General features: G+C 41.4%; 1 protein-coding gene across 1 annotated transcript in view; it reads left to right on the top strand.

Annotated features, from left to right (window-relative positions):
• LAPTM4B (lysosomal protein transmembrane 4 beta) overlaps positions 1-17520 on the top strand; it is a 71179-nt gene that overhangs the window by 41649 nt on the left and 12010 nt on the right. The window contains exons 5-6 of the mRNA XM_036830472.1: positions 4085-4183; positions 9140-9235. Of these exons, the coding sequence (XP_036686367.1) occupies positions 4085-4183; positions 9140-9235 (195 nt within the window). The remainder of the gene's footprint in view (positions 1-4084; positions 4184-9139; positions 9236-17520) is intronic.

Here is a 17520-nt window from a genome sequence, read left to right as displayed (position 1 = left end):
GTGAGCCACAACTACTGAGCCTGTGCTCTAGAGTTGTAAGCCACAGCTGCTGAGACCACGTGCCACGGCTGCTGAAGCCCACGCACCGGGAGCCCATGCTCCGCAACAAGAGAGGCCACCGCGATGAGAGGCCCGCGCACCGCAACAAAGAGTAGCCCCCGCTCGCAACGAAAGAAAAGCCCGTGCACAGCAATGGAGACCCAATGCAGCCAAAAAATAAAATAAATAAATTTATAAAAAAAAATAATAATAATAATTACTATGTCTCTTCGTGAGGGAGACCTGGTTAAGATAGAAATATAAAAGATGTAGAGATAAACATACACATACTAATTTGTGGTGTTTTAACTTGCATCTGAGTTACTGATTAGAGATTTTTGAATAAAGATAAGATTTTTTTATCTCTTAGAATGTTTTTTGGGAAAACATAACCCCCTGAGGTAGATAAGTCGGTGATGATGGTATTAGAGGTGCCTACCTAATTTACAAGCTGCTTACTAATTGTCTTATTTTTGTAAAGTGCAATTTGCTCAATTATCAGCAGAGGATAGCCTTTTGCCTCTGCTGTGTATGGGAAAAGTGGAACTCTACTATGTACTGTTTCCCAGACTTATTTGACCATAGAACCCCTTTCTTCTTCAAACTTCTTTTTTTTTTTTTTTAAATTAATTAATTAATTTATTTATTTATTTTTGGCTGAGTTGGGTCTTTGTTGCTGCGCGCGGGCTTTCTCTAGTTGTGGCGAGCGGGGGCTACTCTTTGTTGCGGCGCGCGGGTTTCTCATTGCGGTGGCTTCTCTTGTCGCGGAGCACGGGCTCTAAGCATGCGGGCTTCAGTAGTTGTGGCTCGCGGGCTCTAGAGCGCAGGCTCAGTAGTTGTGACGCACGGGCTTAGTTGCTCCGCGGCATGTGGGATCTTCTCAGACCAGGGCTCGAACCCGTGTCCCCTGCATAAGCAGGCGGATTCTTAACCACTGCACCACCAGGGAATCCCCAAACTTCTTTCTGGTGCTGGTTTTCTACAATATTAAATGTCCTTTGTGACCATATGAGTGAATATTGGTGGCTGTCTATTAAGAAGCTCATGGAGGGTGTGAGATTAGAATACTTCTGTGCCTTCACATTTTTTAATCTTTGTGTTTTAAATTATGTACCTTAAAATGTAATTTCTTCAAAATCTTAGAATGCTTTAAATAGAGAGAATAGAACGTTCAGTCTTTGGTTTTCATAGTAGTTTCTGAGGACTTCCCTGGTGGCGCAGTGGTTAAGAATGCGCCTGCCAATGCAGGAGACACGGGTTCGAGCCCTGGTCTGGGAAGATTCCACATGCCACAGAGCAACTAAGCCCGTGCACCACAACTACTGAGCCTGTGCTCTAGAGCCTGCGAGCCACAACTACTGAGCCCACGAGCCACAACTACTGAGCCCACGTGCCACAACTACTGAAGCCCGCGCGCCTAGAGCCCGTGCTCCGCAACAAATGAAGCCACCACAATGAGAAGCCCACGTACCACCACAAAGAGTAGCCCCCGCTCGCCACAACTAGAGAAAAAGCCCCTGCGCAGCAACGAAGACCCAGTACAGCGAAAAATAAATAAATAAATTAATTAATTAAAAAAATATTTCCTTTAAAAAGAAAATAGTAGTTTCTGAGCATGGGGGAAGGAACAGGGTTTTTCTGGGATGGAGCTACAGACTGGGGGTTTGATGTGATAATGGAGGTCAAGAAGTTCAGTGGAAAAGAGGGATGGAGGGGATGATGGAGCCAGGGACGAAGTGTGGCCCCAGGAGTTTGTGATCTTTTGGCAGTCTGCCCAGGTCACGTGACTAGTACTCAACAGACCTAGTATGAAAAGCCTCCAGTGTGTTGCTCCTCAAAAGTATTAAGTTGTCATTGCTGTAAGAAATAGCTTCTTTTTGTTTCTTAGAAACAGATCTATGTTTTCGTAGAGTGTAGTGTCAAGAAAACTTTGGTGTTATTTCCCATGTGCTAATTTTATGTATTATCTCTTGTGATAACAGCTAAGTGTTTCTGCATGAGGGGGTTTATATGTGATGAACAGGTTGTAGAACTACCTCTGTCTTTAAGGACTTGAATTTTACTCTGTAATAATGATCTGGCACTGAGCTCCTAAAATCATCCTGGAATTGTGGAGGAAACATGATCTCGACAGAGCCCGTCACGTGGGGGGGCTGGGAGAGGGTGGTATGGAGTGAGGGGACACCAAGGCAAGTCACATGACAGTCCTGACTACCTGAAGAGTATATTGTGTGCTGCATCCCATGTATTTGGAGATTGATAAGGAGGAGAAAGGCTAATGTGCAGGCCAGCGTTTAGAACACTCAGGATACTATACCAAGACTTCCTGTTCCACCCGCATTGTTCAGTCACTCTGTACCCAGTTGTAAAGTCATAACATTGGTGGTGCTCACAATAATCCTCATATCAGTTTAAAAACTCACTGTCTACTTTTATGTATAATTATAAACCAAATAATACAAGTAGGCATCTTCTGCACATTCGACTTGAAGATCAGTCTGGGCTGGAAGAGCGAGGCCTGCAGGTTATCACAGCGCCTAAGAGACGGCACTGAAAGGGGACATTAAATTTCCACTGATATTGCCCCTCCTGTTGACAAGTTGAGATACACAGTGAATCTGGGGAGGCTTGTCTGAGAAGGCTGCTAGAGAGCGCCACTTAATCCTAGTACCGTTTCTTTTATGTGGAGTCTTGTAAACACAGTTAAAATAAGTTATGTGTGTGTTTTTATAGGTCTTAACTGGATGTAGAAACCACGTTCACTTTTCTGGGGGAAGATCTTTGTGGAAAGGCTCATATATTTCACTGTAATAGCGGTTGTTTTTTTTTTTTTTTTCCATATTCCTGGAAACAATATGATTCTGTGGTTGGTCTTATAAATAACATCAGTTTGTGTTATTTTGCCTTTGAGATCAGTACTACAGACAGCCTTTTAGGCTCCAAGGGTAGGGGCCAGTTTGATGTGCTGATCACAAAAAGTGACTTAGATTTTATTACTTAGGTATTTTGCCAGAGTGAAAGGAGACTCTGAAAACCACTAGGTGAGGCTCAACCTGGGGAGGCGGAGCCAAGCACATGAGTCACGAGTTTTCTCCTTTTTTATGTCTGGGAACACTGCTCATGTGGGATCCAAACACATAGTAGTGGGTGATGAGGAGAGATGAAGGGTGACCGCACACGGGGCTGCCTTCTATGCACGCTGTGTAAGCCGTTTACAATGAGAGCTTCGATCAGTGCTGAGCACGAGACTCGCTGACATCCTGTCATTCCCGTGACCCATAGTAGCAGATTTCAGTCCTCCTAAAAGGGTTTCTTTTGACCTGGTAGTTAATCATTATGGTCAGATGGTAGGACTTGTGGTTTGTTGTTTTTTTTTTTAATTCAAGTACAGTTGATTTACAATGTTGTGTTCATTTCTGCTGTACAGCCAAGTGATTGTTATACATGTATATACATATTCTTTTTCATACTCTTTTTCGATTATTATCACAGGATATTGAATATAGTTCCCTGTGCTATACAGTAGGACCTTGTTTATCCATTCTATATAATAGTTTTGATTTTTAAAAAATGCTGTAAATACCTACTAATATAAAGGTTTTGTTCTTTGAGAAGTCGCATCAGCAAAAATGCTCTATATTAAGAAGGCACTATTTTAATAGGGTTCTCCCCCTTGCCCTCCACAAGCCCATTAGAATGGTCCAGAATTTGCAGAAAATCCAAATTTTGAGGTGTTGTAAAGACCATTGACTTCGAACTTTCTATATGGTTGGAGGGCAGAGTTAGGTCTTTACGTCTCATGAATCTTCCACTGAATTTTCTTTTTGAGAGTTACTGCCTGAATTAAGAACAGGCTAGCCTCTCCCCATCACACTGTTTATAGCTTTTTCATTAGTAGAGGTAGACTAGAAATGTTATAGTGTCCTTAAATAATAACTATCTGCTTTAATTAATTGCTTTCTGATAAGCACATCTGGTTACTGCTTATGGAATAGAATCCTGGATCATTAATGAGATTTGCTAATGAGGTACTTTTCTTTTGTAGCCTCCTGATTTTCCTTACAAAGATGATATCATGTCAGTGAATCCTACCTGTTTGGTCCTTATTATTCTTCTGTTTATCAGCATTATCTTGACTTTTAAGGTAAGCATGAAGATTTTACTTATGGTCCAAATATTATTAAATGTATTCATGAATGCTAAAGAAGTAAGCAAACTTCCGTTAGTTTGTTATCTTGTTTTAGATTTCTGAACTGCTTTTTGAATTCCTCACAATTCTGTTCCTTCTCTTATCTATATGAGAGAGATAAACACTAACCAGATTTCCACAGGCCAACCCAGGGTTCTTCTAAAATCTATTTGGATGGAAATAAATTAATATAATGTTGTACATTTATGTGGTGTGTATTAAGTACCATAGCATCCATTACAAGTCTCTGTATACATTCTTTTGTAATTTGTGGGGTTTTTCCCTAAATATTTATTTATTTATTATATTTGGTTGCAACAGGCGGGCTCCTTAGTTGCGGCTCGCCTGGCTCCTTAGTTGCAGCAGGCAGACTCCTTAGTTGTGGCATGCGAACTCTTAGTTGCGGCATGCGTGTGGGATCTAGTGTCCTGACCAGGGATCAAACCCGGGCCCCCTGCATTGGGAGCGTGGAGTCTTACCCACTGGACCACCAGGGAAGTCCCTGTAATTTGTTTTTAAAAATGTAATCGGGGACTTCCCTGGTGGCACAGTGGTTAAGAATCTGCCTGCTAATGCAGGGGACACGGGTTCGCGCCCTGGTCTGGGAAGATCCCACATGCCGCGGAGCAACTAGGCCCGTGAGCCACAACTACTGAGCCTGCGCGTCTGGAGCCTGTGCTCCGCAACAAGAGAGGCCGCAATAGTGAGAGGCCCGCACACCGCGATGAAGAGTGGCCCCCGCTTGCCGCAACTAGAGAATGCCCTAGCACAGAAACGAAGACCCAACATAGCAATCAATAAATAAAATCTTAAAAAAAAAATGTAATCGATTTTGAACATAATTCTGTAACAGTCTATTATGAATTTATCATTTTTATAAATTAGTTATTGTTGGACATTGAGATAGTTCCTACTTTTTCACTTATAAATAGTACAGCAGTGAATATATTAAATTAAATACATCTTTTGTACACTTATACATTTATTTCCTCAAGATCTATTTCTTGAAATTAGAGGGTATGCGTAATTTGAAGGTTTTTGATAGTTTGTCAGATTGATCTCCCCTAAAGTTGAATGCCTTAACACTCCCATCCGCCACGTTTCCCTCACCCTCATCCGTCGAGTGCTATTTTTCATCTTTGTAAACCTAATAATAAAAACATCATCATAATTTGTGCTTGTGTGCTAGTAATAAGTAGAAAATTCTCAAGTTAGACCTTGAACTTTTAATTCTTAACATCTTTCGTTGTCTTTATTTTGGCATAAAATTACCGAATTCTTTAAAAACCAAGCCTTGGTGAGTTTTGAAGAAGCTGCATTTAGGGAGAAAAGTCATTTTAAATGGTAATGTGTTGAAGAGGAGTAGAAAGAAAATGATTCATTGAAAGTCACTGAGGTCTGCATTGCCCTCCATACAACATACTCTGCATGGCTTGTTACTGCATGTGTGGCCTAGTGGTCAAGGATTTGGGTGAATTTTATACACAGATGTTGAGGCTTCCTGCCCCTGCAGCTCCTACCTCAACACCCCAACTTCCTGGCTTCTCAGTCAGACCACCAGCTGTGTGGAGAGTGGGCAGAGCCACTGGCAAAAGGCTTCAGACCCTCAAATCCCACTCACTGCAGTTTGCCACTCAAGGGTAGACTCCCCTTTAGCTTCTGCCTGTTTTGGGCCCTTCAGCCCTGCCTTCAAATAGAGTCTGTGTGTCTGTGTGTGTCTATTCCAGATTTTATCATTTTTACCCGGAAAGAAGGTTAGTCTGACCAAGCTACCCTGTGCCATTACCCAGAAGCTGGACCCTCCCACTGCTCTCAAAAAAGGCATTTTAACTGTGTAGGCATTTACATCTTTATTGGAAATGCTTACTTGAGATTTTGAGTCAGAGGACCTAGATCTACCTTGTGTCACTGCCATATAACTATGTGACCAGAGCCTTGGTTTCTTCATTTACTAAATAACAGTAATAGCTAAGAAAACATTGTGAAGGGTGACTGTGAGGTTAATGAGCTAATGGATGGGAAGATGCTTCATTCATTTATTTATTCAGTAAATATTTACTGATGGTCTCCTGTGTGCCGGGCCGTGTTGTAGCTGCTAGGGTTTGGTGGTGAATAAGAAAAATCCCTGCCCTGTCTGTGGTGCTTTTATCAACTGCAAACTATATTATTTATCATAATGATCTAATAAAAGGCATCATGTAGATTGTTCACAGCACTGTCTCCAACCTGTGCGTAATGTGTTAATATTTCATTATTTATGTATCTATCCCTACTAACCAGATTCCATTTCCTTGAGAACATAGACCCTGCCTTCATTTTTCTATCCCTTTGTGGAGACTCAGTAATTATTAGTTTAAACAAATATGAACACATATATGTGTTGCAGTTTCACATACCAGTTTACCTGATTAGTAGCTCTCACAACCTAAATTCACTGTTACTCTTTAATAAGTTTTATCACTAGTGGTTCCCCAGGAACCCAGATCACAACATGTGTCAGTTTTGCTCTGTCCTTAGTTGGTAAAGGGAACAACGCTTACCACCTAGCTCTTCAAGTAGATGATGGATGTACTGTTGTCAGTGCAAGTCTATTTGGGAAATATACCAAATATTTAATTTATTCAAGATTACAGAAATGTCAAATAGGAAATAAGGTCATTGAAATAAGTTATTGGTCATTGAAGTAAGTTTAGAGACAACAGGCCAGGTTTTTCTCCCATCAGAGTGTTTAGTGAGTGAACGCTCCTGGCGTTGCAGGGGGCATTCAAGAATGCTGGCTGGGCGTACGGGGCCCCAGACACTGGGTATTTCCCCTCCGCAGTTTAACCTTCAGTTATAGATTTGTCATTTTGGAGGCCTCACATCGGAAAGAGTTCTTGTCTTAAAAGAACCTTCTGTTCACTGCTAAAATAATGGATGACTGGTTAGTCTTCTTACATAGTACACAACAGAATATGTCCAAGCATTCCTTTTTTATTTGTATTAAAATTCTCAATGAGTCCAGCGTGTTTTAGTTTGTTTGTTTTAATAGAGAAGCAAGAGCGTTGTTGAGTAAACTGAAGATTTGAGTAAATTCAACATATTGTTCAAGAAAAATGCCCTTTCCATCTCTTTCTCATTGTTGATCTCTGGTTTCAGATTATTGCCATTCAGAAAACACTTTACTAAAATAGCATTATGCATTTTCGTATTAACATTATCACAGAAAGTCTCACTGTAGGAAATAATCACCAAGTATGAATGCAGCTAAAGACAGCATTCTGAGTACACAACAGAGCATTTACCTCACTCTTCTGAAAAGTGTTGACAAGCACTCCTTTTGTTGTTAAATGTCTTCTTTTTTATAAAACAACTTTGAGATATAATTCGCATATCATAAAGTTCTCCCATTTAAGTGTACAATCTAGTGGTTTTTAGTATATTCACGGAGTTGTATAAACACAGCTCTGTGGTTAAACAATGTAATTTTAGAACACTTTTACCATATGACATTTGCCCTTACCCCCATCCCCTGGTAACCACTAATCTATTTTCTGTCTCTATGGATTTGCCCCTTCTGCACATTTCATATACATGGAATCATATAATATGTGGTCCTTTGTGACTGGTTTCTTTGACATTTCCAAGGTTCATCCATGCCGTAGCAAGTTATCAGAACTTCCTTTTTGTTGCTGAATTATATTCCATTGTATGAATATACCATACAATGGAATATTTTGTTTGTCTATCCAGTCCTAAGTTGACAGACATTTGGATTGTTTTTACTCTTTTGCTATTACAAATAATGTTGCTGTGAACATTTGTGCACAAGTTTTTGTGTGGACATATGTTTTCATTTCTCTTGGGTATATACCTTGGAGTGGAGTCACCGGGTCACATTTAACTATTTATTTGTTTGTTTGTTTGTTTGTTTATGGCTGTGTTGGGTCTTCATTTGTGGTGCAGTGGCTTCTCTTGTTGCGGAGCACAGGCTCTAGGCGCATGGGCTCTAGAGCGCAGGCTCAGTAGTTGTGGCACACAGGCTTAGTTGCTCCGCGGCATGTGGGATCTTCCTAGACCAGGGATCAAACCCGTGTCCCCTGCATTGGCAGGTGGATTCTTAGCCACTGCGCCACCAAGGAAGTCCCCACATTTAACTGTTTAACCTTTTGAGGGACTTCCGGACTGTTTTGTAAAGCAACACCGTTTTACATTCCCACCAGCAATGTAGGAGGGCTCCGTTTTTTCCACATCTTTAACCTTTTAATCAAAGAATTTCAAAGCTAGAAAGGGGCTTTGAAATCATTTTGTTTTAATCTGATTACACATGATTGGAATGAAAGTACAAAGACTTCGTATTTTAAACATCTCCCATGAGCTCATGCTTTATTTCCAGCATGTCTTTAGTCTGGACCTTAATTTTAATTATCTTCTGTGGATATTTCATTGTGAAAATGGAAATGTTTTAGTGAATTGTACTGATCACAGAGCAAATTAATGTGCTGTGAACCTTTTTTTAAAAAAAAAGTTGACTTGTATTATAAAATCATATATAATGATATAGAATAACGATCCAAAAGATCCAGAGTTAAAGTGTGATGAGAATCGGCTAACAAATTGATTGTTCTTTGGGGGCAGTAAATGTTTGCGGTGATTGCTCCTTTCAACTTCCTTTTCTTGGAAATTCTCTTTCTCCTTTCAGCCCCACCCTTCCCCATCACCTTCTGCGTAGTAAGGCTACAGTATCACCCTTGGCCAGAAAGCTACTATATCCAACATTTGTAATTTTAAAGGCTTTTTGGTTTAGTAGCGTTAATGTGCGTTTAAAATTTGTATAAATGAACCTTTTGCAATATGGCGTTATCCATGATGATATTGTAAATTGTCTGAACTTTGAAAATTAAATCTCTAACAGTCACTGCTTACTTACAGGGTTACTTGATTAGCTGTGTTTGGAACTGCTACCGATACATCAATGGCAGGAACTCCTCCGACGTCCTGGTTTATGTTACCAGCAATGACACTACGGTAGGTGTGATGTCACTTCACGTGGAGATCTCCACACATCCACTATATGATGGCTTCTAAATACTTCTAGTGTTTGCTGCTTTTTTACTGTTGTTGAAACATATTCATGAGCTGCTGAGTCATCAAAGGATTCATAGTTGAGTGAAATGTGTTTTGTTTTCCTTACAGGACATTAAAATCTAGTTGGCTCAACTCTGGTTTGTTTAAAAAAATATTACAAATAGATAATATATGTGCCTCTCCACATTTACGTATCTTTTTTTTTTGGCTGAGTGGCATGTGGGATCTTAGTTCCCCGACCAGGGATTGAACCCATGCCCCCTGCATTGGAAGCACGGAGTCTTAACCACTGGACCACCAGGGAAGTCCCAACATTTACGTATCTTAAACCTGCATTATTAAAAAACCATGGTAGGGCCTCCCTGGTGGCGCAGTGGTTAAGAATCCGCCTGCCAATGCAGGGGACACGGGTTCGAGCCCTGGTCCGGGAAGATCCCACATGCCATGGAGCAGCTAAGCCCATGCGCCGCAACTACTGAGCCTATGCTCTAGAGCCCGCGAGCCACAACTACTGAAGCCCGCGTGCCTAGAGCCTGTGCTCCGCAACAAGAGAAACCACCACAATGAGAAGACCGTGTACTACAAAGAAGAGTAGCCCCTGCTTACCACAACTAGAGAAAGCCCGCGCTCAGCAACGAAGAACCCAGTGCAGCCAAAAATAAAGAAATAAATTTATTTTTTAAAAAAAAACAGGGTAGGTAATTCGAGGTATCAATTCTGCATAGTTTGACTATACTATCTCACTTGACATGTGAAATTAAACTTAAAAATATGATTTTATAGGTAGAGAGATAAGAATGGCAGAGATTACTGTATCTTTAAAACTTGTCCCACATATGAAAGCCTTAGTAAAAGAATTTAGATGATCTGTGTTCTGCCACTAGTTGTTCATACTTAAATTTTTTAAACCTATCAATCAAATACGATTTTGAGAAACATGCCTTCACTGGAAGAGTCCTCAAAATCATTTGTCCTTTATGTAACTATCTTGCCTGGCTCGTGGTAAAAGTACAAGTCCTCTAGGTACTAACCTCCCTGTGTCTCCGTCACCACGTGTGATGCTCAGTACAAGTAAGTGCTCGAGGAGTGGTTAATGGAAAGGATGGGTGACATGAGCCTGTGGGGTGGGTCCAGGTGGATAGGATTGGAGGGGACAGAATGGACAGGACAGATGAAAGTATAAATATAAATGGTGTGTCTGTTCTAAACTAGAATGGAGTTTTATATTTGGTTTTGTTTTTTAAATTGTGGTGACTTGCTTACTCTGTGGCCTTACTGAAATAATTTAGTCTGCCCCTGACTTGACTTCCCTGTGTATAAAATGGGGATAAAACAACTTCAGACTTTATACTAAATACACAGGTGCAAGCTGATATCACTGAGATCTCTGTGGGATTTCTGAGAGAAAGCGTGTTATACGTGAACAGTTTTCCTAAGTCCTCAGCAAGGAATCATTGGTTTGAATCAGCAGTGGTTTAAGAGGAGGCTCTGCCATGATCATATGCACAAACCCAGCGTGCCCAGATGCTGAGGGGGCCCTTTGGGGGACCTGCAGAATCCTTTGCACTGATCACAGTAGACACATCCTGCCTACTAACCCTTCAGAGAATTCCTCTTGGGTCAGTATATCTCTTTAAAGAAATAACTGTTCACAATTACTATAATTTTGATAAAATTACTGGCGTAAAGAATTTTTTCCTTCTCTCTGAGTTTCTGAGTATTAGTTATCTATCAGTATCTTTCTGTTTTTTCTTTAAAAAGACATCTCAGAGTACTTTTATTGTCCTGCTGAACTAATGAAAAGTCTAAAAAGTTTTAGATTTTTAGTTTTGAGGAACAGTAAAACTGCTAAACAAGCAAGGTATGTTAGAGCCCCATCCTAAATATTATGAATGTGTGGGACTTACAAAACTACCATCTTTGAAAAGTATCTCAGAGAAGATAATGCCCATATTGCACGTGTTTGTTTGGATATACTTCGGGTGGTTGTTTTTTCATTGCTTTCTGAAGGGTTATGTGTATTTTTAGTAGAAGCAAGGTGGAAGGGCTGGGTACACGTTGTATAAATACACCTGAAATCAAAGGATATTCTGAAATTTGTAAAAATTAGGGTGCTTAGAGAATTTAAGAATCATGAGTGAGTCCCTAAAATGCATCCAGCTAGCTTTTTAGAGGGTTTTATTTTCCGCCCTTTGAAAGATTCAAAATTAGGTATGGATAGCAGGTAAGCTGTATTTAGGCTAACGTACACTCAAAATTAGTTGTACTTTCCAGCTGGACATCCTAGCTCTTCTAATAATAGACCTTTCTTCAGAAAGGCTTCCAGCTTGGCAGTAGTTTGTAGTAACTAGGGTTTGGGACCATGGACTAGTGCCAACTGTGATTGTTTCCTTGTGTGTTGACAGAAGGTCCTGGGGAATTGCTTGATGATCATTATTATTGGTCATTATCGTCTCGGTCATTCTGTATCAACTTGCCATTTTTAAGATAAGGAAACTGATGATATGTTTCTACTTTCTAAAAGTTCACAGTGAACCTTTTTTTCCTTTTTAAAACAAAGAATGGTATTCCTGGGGAAGGGAGTTTTATCATTTCTCATAGCTTGCACAGATAGTCCACTTCAAAATAGGGATAGATCACCACCTGAAGTCTCTGCTTCCTGGCAGCGTTCTTAAAGATTGTTTTTTAAAAAATAGGGCTTCCCCGGTGGCGCAGTGGTTAAGAATCCGCCTGCCAATGCAGGGGACACGGGTTCGATCCCTGGTCCAGGAAGATCCCACATGCCACGGAGCATCTAAGCCCGTGCGCCACAACTACTGAGCCTGCGCTCTAGAGCCTGTGAGCCCTGGCTGCTGAGCCCACGCGCCACCACTACTGAAGCCTGAGCGCGAGTCGGTGCTCCACAATAAGAGAAGCCACCGCAATGAGAAGCCTGCACACCACAATGAAGAATAGCCCCCACCTGACACAACTAGAGAAAGCCCACGCGCAACATCGAAGACCCAACGCAGCCAAAAATAAATAAATAAATTTTTAAAAAATAATGGTATTGTGGATATTTTCCTAAAGAGTACTTACTATATCTAAAATAATAATTCCTTAATATAAAATATCCAATGAGTGTTTAGATTTTCAGTCGACTCATGTTAATTTTCCTAGCAGTTTATTTGAAACAGGATCTGTGGGTCAGTATGCATTTTAAGACTTTGTAATTTTTTTAAAGAAACAACTGGCCCACAAACTAGATTTTACTGATTGCATACCTATAATATAGATCTCTGTATTTCCAGTAAATTAGTAGTTGGATCTAAACACTTCCTATATTTATATTCCCATTTTCCTTTTTTGTAAGATTGCTTTATAGTTGATAATTTTTCTTCCATCAGGAGGCAGGTGATGTCTGGTTGATTCTTTCTGGGATGTCAGCAACCATTGATATCATCAATTCATTAGGAATTGCAATATGATGACATGCTATCATTTTTCATTTATTAGCTGGACTATTTGTATAAAGAGAAACTTTCCCTCGTGTAGTATTTAGTTACCCAGTGGTACTTGGGACAATGATAAATATATATGCTTTTGTTCTCTTTATCAGTTTTCAAAATGACAAGTTGGTCCATCATTCTCTAGTGATGACCAGTGAGGGTTTTTGTTTGTTTTTTTTTTTAAAGTAATAAATGAACTAATGAAAAGAGGCCTATTATTAGAAGAGCTGGGGATGTTCCGTTGAAAAGTACAGCTTTTTTTTTTTTTAATTTTTTATTTTTGGCTGTGTTGGGTCTTCGTTTCTGTGCGAGGGCTTTCTCTAGTTGCGGCAAGTGGGGGCCCCTCTTCATCGCGGTGCGCGGGCCTCTCACTATCGCGGCCTCTCTTGTTGCGGAGCACAGGCTCCAGACGCGCAGGCTCAGTAGTTGTGGCTCACAGGCCCAATTGCTTCGCGGCATGTGGGATCCTCCCAGACCAGGGCTCGAACCCGTGTCCCCTGCATTGGCAGGCAGATTCTCAACCACTGCGCCACAGGGAGGCCCGCGGGGGCCACTCTTCATCGCGGTGCGCGGGCCTCTCACTATCGTGGCCTCCCTTGTTGCGGAGCACAGGCTCCAGACACGCAGGCTCAGTAGTTGTGGCTCACAGGCCCAGTTGCTTCGCGGCATGTGGGATCCTCCCAGACCAGGGCTTGACCCGTGTCCCCTGCATTGGCAGGCGGATTCTCAACCACTGCGCCACCAGGGAAGCCCAGTACAGCTATTTTGATTAATTTTATCAGTAAGCCTAAATAAAATTTACCTACTATTCCATACCTATTTTAAGACTTTCTAAGGGGAAAACCAAAATCTTCCTCTAAACAGCTACAACATAGCTAACAGCCTTATGAGTGTCCTAATGATGCCATCTTTGCCCAGTTGGAGCCTCTTCAAGTTGGCATCTGCGTCTTTTTACACAACTCTGGTAGTGTGATCGCTTCCTTGCTGTTCTGGGCTCATCTTGTTCATATCCTGTTCCACACCTGGAATCAGCTGTTTCTCCAAGGACCCCTGCTTCCTTTCAGTAGAGACCATAATCTGTATTTCTAGGGTTGGAGAACAGATTTTTTTTTTTAAAGAGGGCTCTGCATATTTAAAGGTCGTTTTGACTAGTACTAAAGGAGTTCAAGAACTAAAGGAGTTCTAATTAAAAAAAAAAAAAATACTGGAGCCTCACTCTGAGATCCTAAGTGGGGGCTGGAATGATCTAGTTCTGTCATTTTCCCTGGTCTCTGTAGCTATATTAAGATCCTCATAGTTTGTCATCATGTATGTTTCTCTTTTGTCCATGTCTTTATTGGGAATCCACACGGACACGTTGTGTCTTTCACTTCCTATCAAGTATTAAGCCAGATGGCTTTTCTCCCAGGCTGAAGAGTTTCAGGGTGACCTCTGTGGAAAGATACTCGGGTTCTTGTTGGTAGAAAATAAATGTGCTGCTTTTTTCTTCTCTAAATCAGTACACATATTATTAGCCAGGTATCTACTTTTCCAATTACTACTCAGGGAGAATAGATAGCGTTATTATATATTGGAGATCATTGTATGGATTAATTGCTCCAGTTTCCTAACTAAACCAAAGCAAAAACCTTTGAAAGAAATGCCTTAAGACAGAGAGGTCACAAACTCTGTTAGTTCATAATGCTTCTTAGGGTCTTGGTATTTTTTTCATGATGCTCTTAGGCCAGAAGACACAGCTAGCTGTTCATTTCATTAAGTAGTCAGGTCCAGACAACTTAAGAGTAGTAGTTAGTGTAGTACCTAACAGGCTTTGTAGTGTTTTTCCTTGGAAATTTAAAATATCCCAAGGTGTCCCTTTGAGTCACTGCCATACACGGTTAGGTACCCTAGAGAGATGCAACCTTCCCTTTAGAACATTGTGTTCAATGGAAATCACATTCTGGGTATATATTGCATAATACCACATTCTCTCCCCTACCTTCATCAAAAGCTGGCCTTAAGAGGAAAAATGTATTAAAATACTAAATAGTAGAAACAGATTTCTTTCACCTTAAAATTTATGCAAATCGAGACTTAAAAAACCCTTTTAATCTGCTCACACCAGTGCAGACTTGAGTCATGGCAGTACCCAGTGTTGGGTTAAATCCATGAGGAGGGAATCAATTGGGGCACTTTAAAAGCAGGGAGATGAATGTTTATCCAAAATAGTGTCCGAAATTCTCATTTCCGATAAAAGGATCATCGTCTTGGGCAATGTAGGAAAATGGCTGTTTAGGGATAAATAGGAAAATTTTAAACTTCGTGGAGTCCGTTATGCCATATCATATTGCAGGTGCTAATCTTGGTGAACACTATATACAGGTTTATTGTTCTGACTTCAAAAAGTGTTTTGCCGGGAGTTCCCTGGCGGTCCAGTGGGTAGGACTTTAACTGCCTAAGACCGGGTCCAGCCCCTGGTCGGGGAACTAAGGTCCCACAAGCCATGTGGCATGGCAAAAAAAAAAAAAAAGTGTTTTGTCGTGTGGGGCTGCCTTTTGAGCCTGACTGCTTGAAAAACACAGTTAAAAAAGTCAGTGACCTGGTGAAGGCCAGATTATCTCCCCAGCAGTCATTTCCCTGTAGATATCCCTGAGAGGCTGAGATTAATTAAGGCTGACCTTGGGCTGTCAGAAAGCCACAAAACACTCTCAGTTGACTGAGAAGGGTTGGAGGTGGGGTGGATTTATTTAGTAGTCGTCTCAATGACTTTCAAAAATTGTGCATAAAAAATTCCATTGTTTTTTTTCCCTCCTGTTGCTTTTAAAAATTAGTTTGTTCATTACTTCCTAGGCATAGATTACATGTGATTAGAAACAAGTTCTTGACTAGGTGACATGAGTTGTGTTTATTCTTTTCCCACATCCCACCCCCAGAGACAGAAGGGGAGAGAATGAACTAAATTGATAGCAGGAGAGATTTTTTAGACTTCAGAAGTTCCTTCGTACCTGAGAAACTAGACTGTTACCAAGATGAATGTATAGTCTTCATCTTGCAGATTCTTCAGAAAAGTCATTACTGATTTTCGGAAACTGTGTGAGGAAGGCTTCGTTTAAAGGCTGGTAACGAGGCTGGCTCTGAAGATCTCCTTCAGTCCTGGGCATTTCAGATTCATGTACGTTAAACATACGTCACAAAACAGACCTTTCACCACTGTCACCTGTCTGTATGAACCAGGGGGTCCAGGAGGCAGTGGGGAGGGGGCCGGGGGAAGAAGGCTCTCCAGTTACAGGACTTGTAGAGGATTTGAAACTCCAGCCTGTGAGTTATTGGCTCTGAAGCTTCTGGCCTAGTAAGTACTGGAATACAAGAGAGACATCTTATGCATAATACCTCAATTTTAGATATCTCTTTTCACTTGTAATTTAGTAGTTTGTATGATCTAAGCTTTTGCTTCTTTTTTTTTTTTTAATTTAAAAAATGTGAGAGGTTTTGATGTAGACTGGGTAACATCCCAAATAAGCAGAGAGAGCAGCCAGGAGACCATTTCCGTAGTCCAGATCACTACAGTGGTGAAGATGATGCAGTTCTGGTGCAGAGGGCCTGAGGAAGAGGGGGAGAATTTGAGAGGGCTGTCAGAGGTAGCAGCGATAGTTGATAAGGAGGGGCCACGGAGTGAGCATGAAGCCCCAGGACGTGTCTGGTCTGTGACTGTGACTTGAAACGTTAAATCACTTACCTGAATGGTAGGACCAGACCTTGAAAGTTAACTGACCCTCTCTCATCTCCTTAGCGGTGTTCCCACAGGTGTCACGAGGTTCCGCTCTTCTCTGCATCTGTCCTGTCTCCCGCTCTGTAGCTTTTTGTACTGTGGGTTTCTCCCCAGACACTTAGGTAGTGGTTGCCATCTGCCAGGCTCTGTGCCACGGGCTTTATGTATATGAACTCAGTCTCACAAGAGTCCTTGAAGTAGACCCCCGGGTACAAAAGAGGAAATTACCAAGTGGGTACCTTCCCACGGTCACACAGCTGGTGCGTGCCCGGGGAGCGGAGGGGGGATCACAGCCTCCGCATCCTGGCTCCAGTCTGTCTTTACCCACCGCCCTCCTCCTAGACTGTCATCTGTGCAGACTGCCGCCAGGGCTGGATGTTCTGCCCTGTTGCTGCTGGCGGGGCATTGACCAGGACAAGGGGGAGTGAAGCAGGAAAGTAGTCCATTTTGATGATTCTTCTCAAGTCAAGTCACAAACTTTCAAAACAGAGGGACTTTTTGTTTTGTTTGCTTATTTTTGCTCTCTAGCACAGGGGAAGGAATGGGAGGGTGGATTAAAGAAAGAGGTAGAAGAAAAGTTAGAAGTAAACTTGGTGACACCAAGGCAGCTGCCTTATTTATTTATTTATTCATTCATACATACATACATATACATATATCTGTTTCTTTTCAAGTTCTTTTCCTATTTAGGTTGTTACATAATATTGAGCAATACAGTAGGTCCTTGTAGTTCCCTTGTTGTGTTAGATAGCCCTCCGTTCTGTAACTCAGCCCCACGCGTTTTCCTAATAGCTTCATATGTGCACGTGGCTTCAGACAGACTTGTCTGTTGGTTCTAATAGAAAAGCATCGTGGATAAGATTGGACTGGATGCCCGCTGAGATTTCCTCTGGAAAGCGTTTCCCCTGCTTTAACGTATTCCATGCTGCAAGCTGACAGTGTGCGATGTTAACTCAGCTCGTGTTTCTTTCCCTCCTTCAGTAAAATAC

This window comes from Balaenoptera musculus, chromosome 17 (assembly GCF_009873245.2).
Source record: "Balaenoptera musculus isolate JJ_BM4_2016_0621 chromosome 17, mBalMus1.pri.v3, whole genome shotgun sequence".
NCBI classification, from domain to species: domain Eukaryota; kingdom Metazoa; phylum Chordata; class Mammalia; order Artiodactyla; family Balaenopteridae; genus Balaenoptera; species Balaenoptera musculus.
The sequence above is the reverse complement of the archived record's forward strand: the minus strand, read 5'-3'. Positions and strand labels throughout refer to the sequence as shown.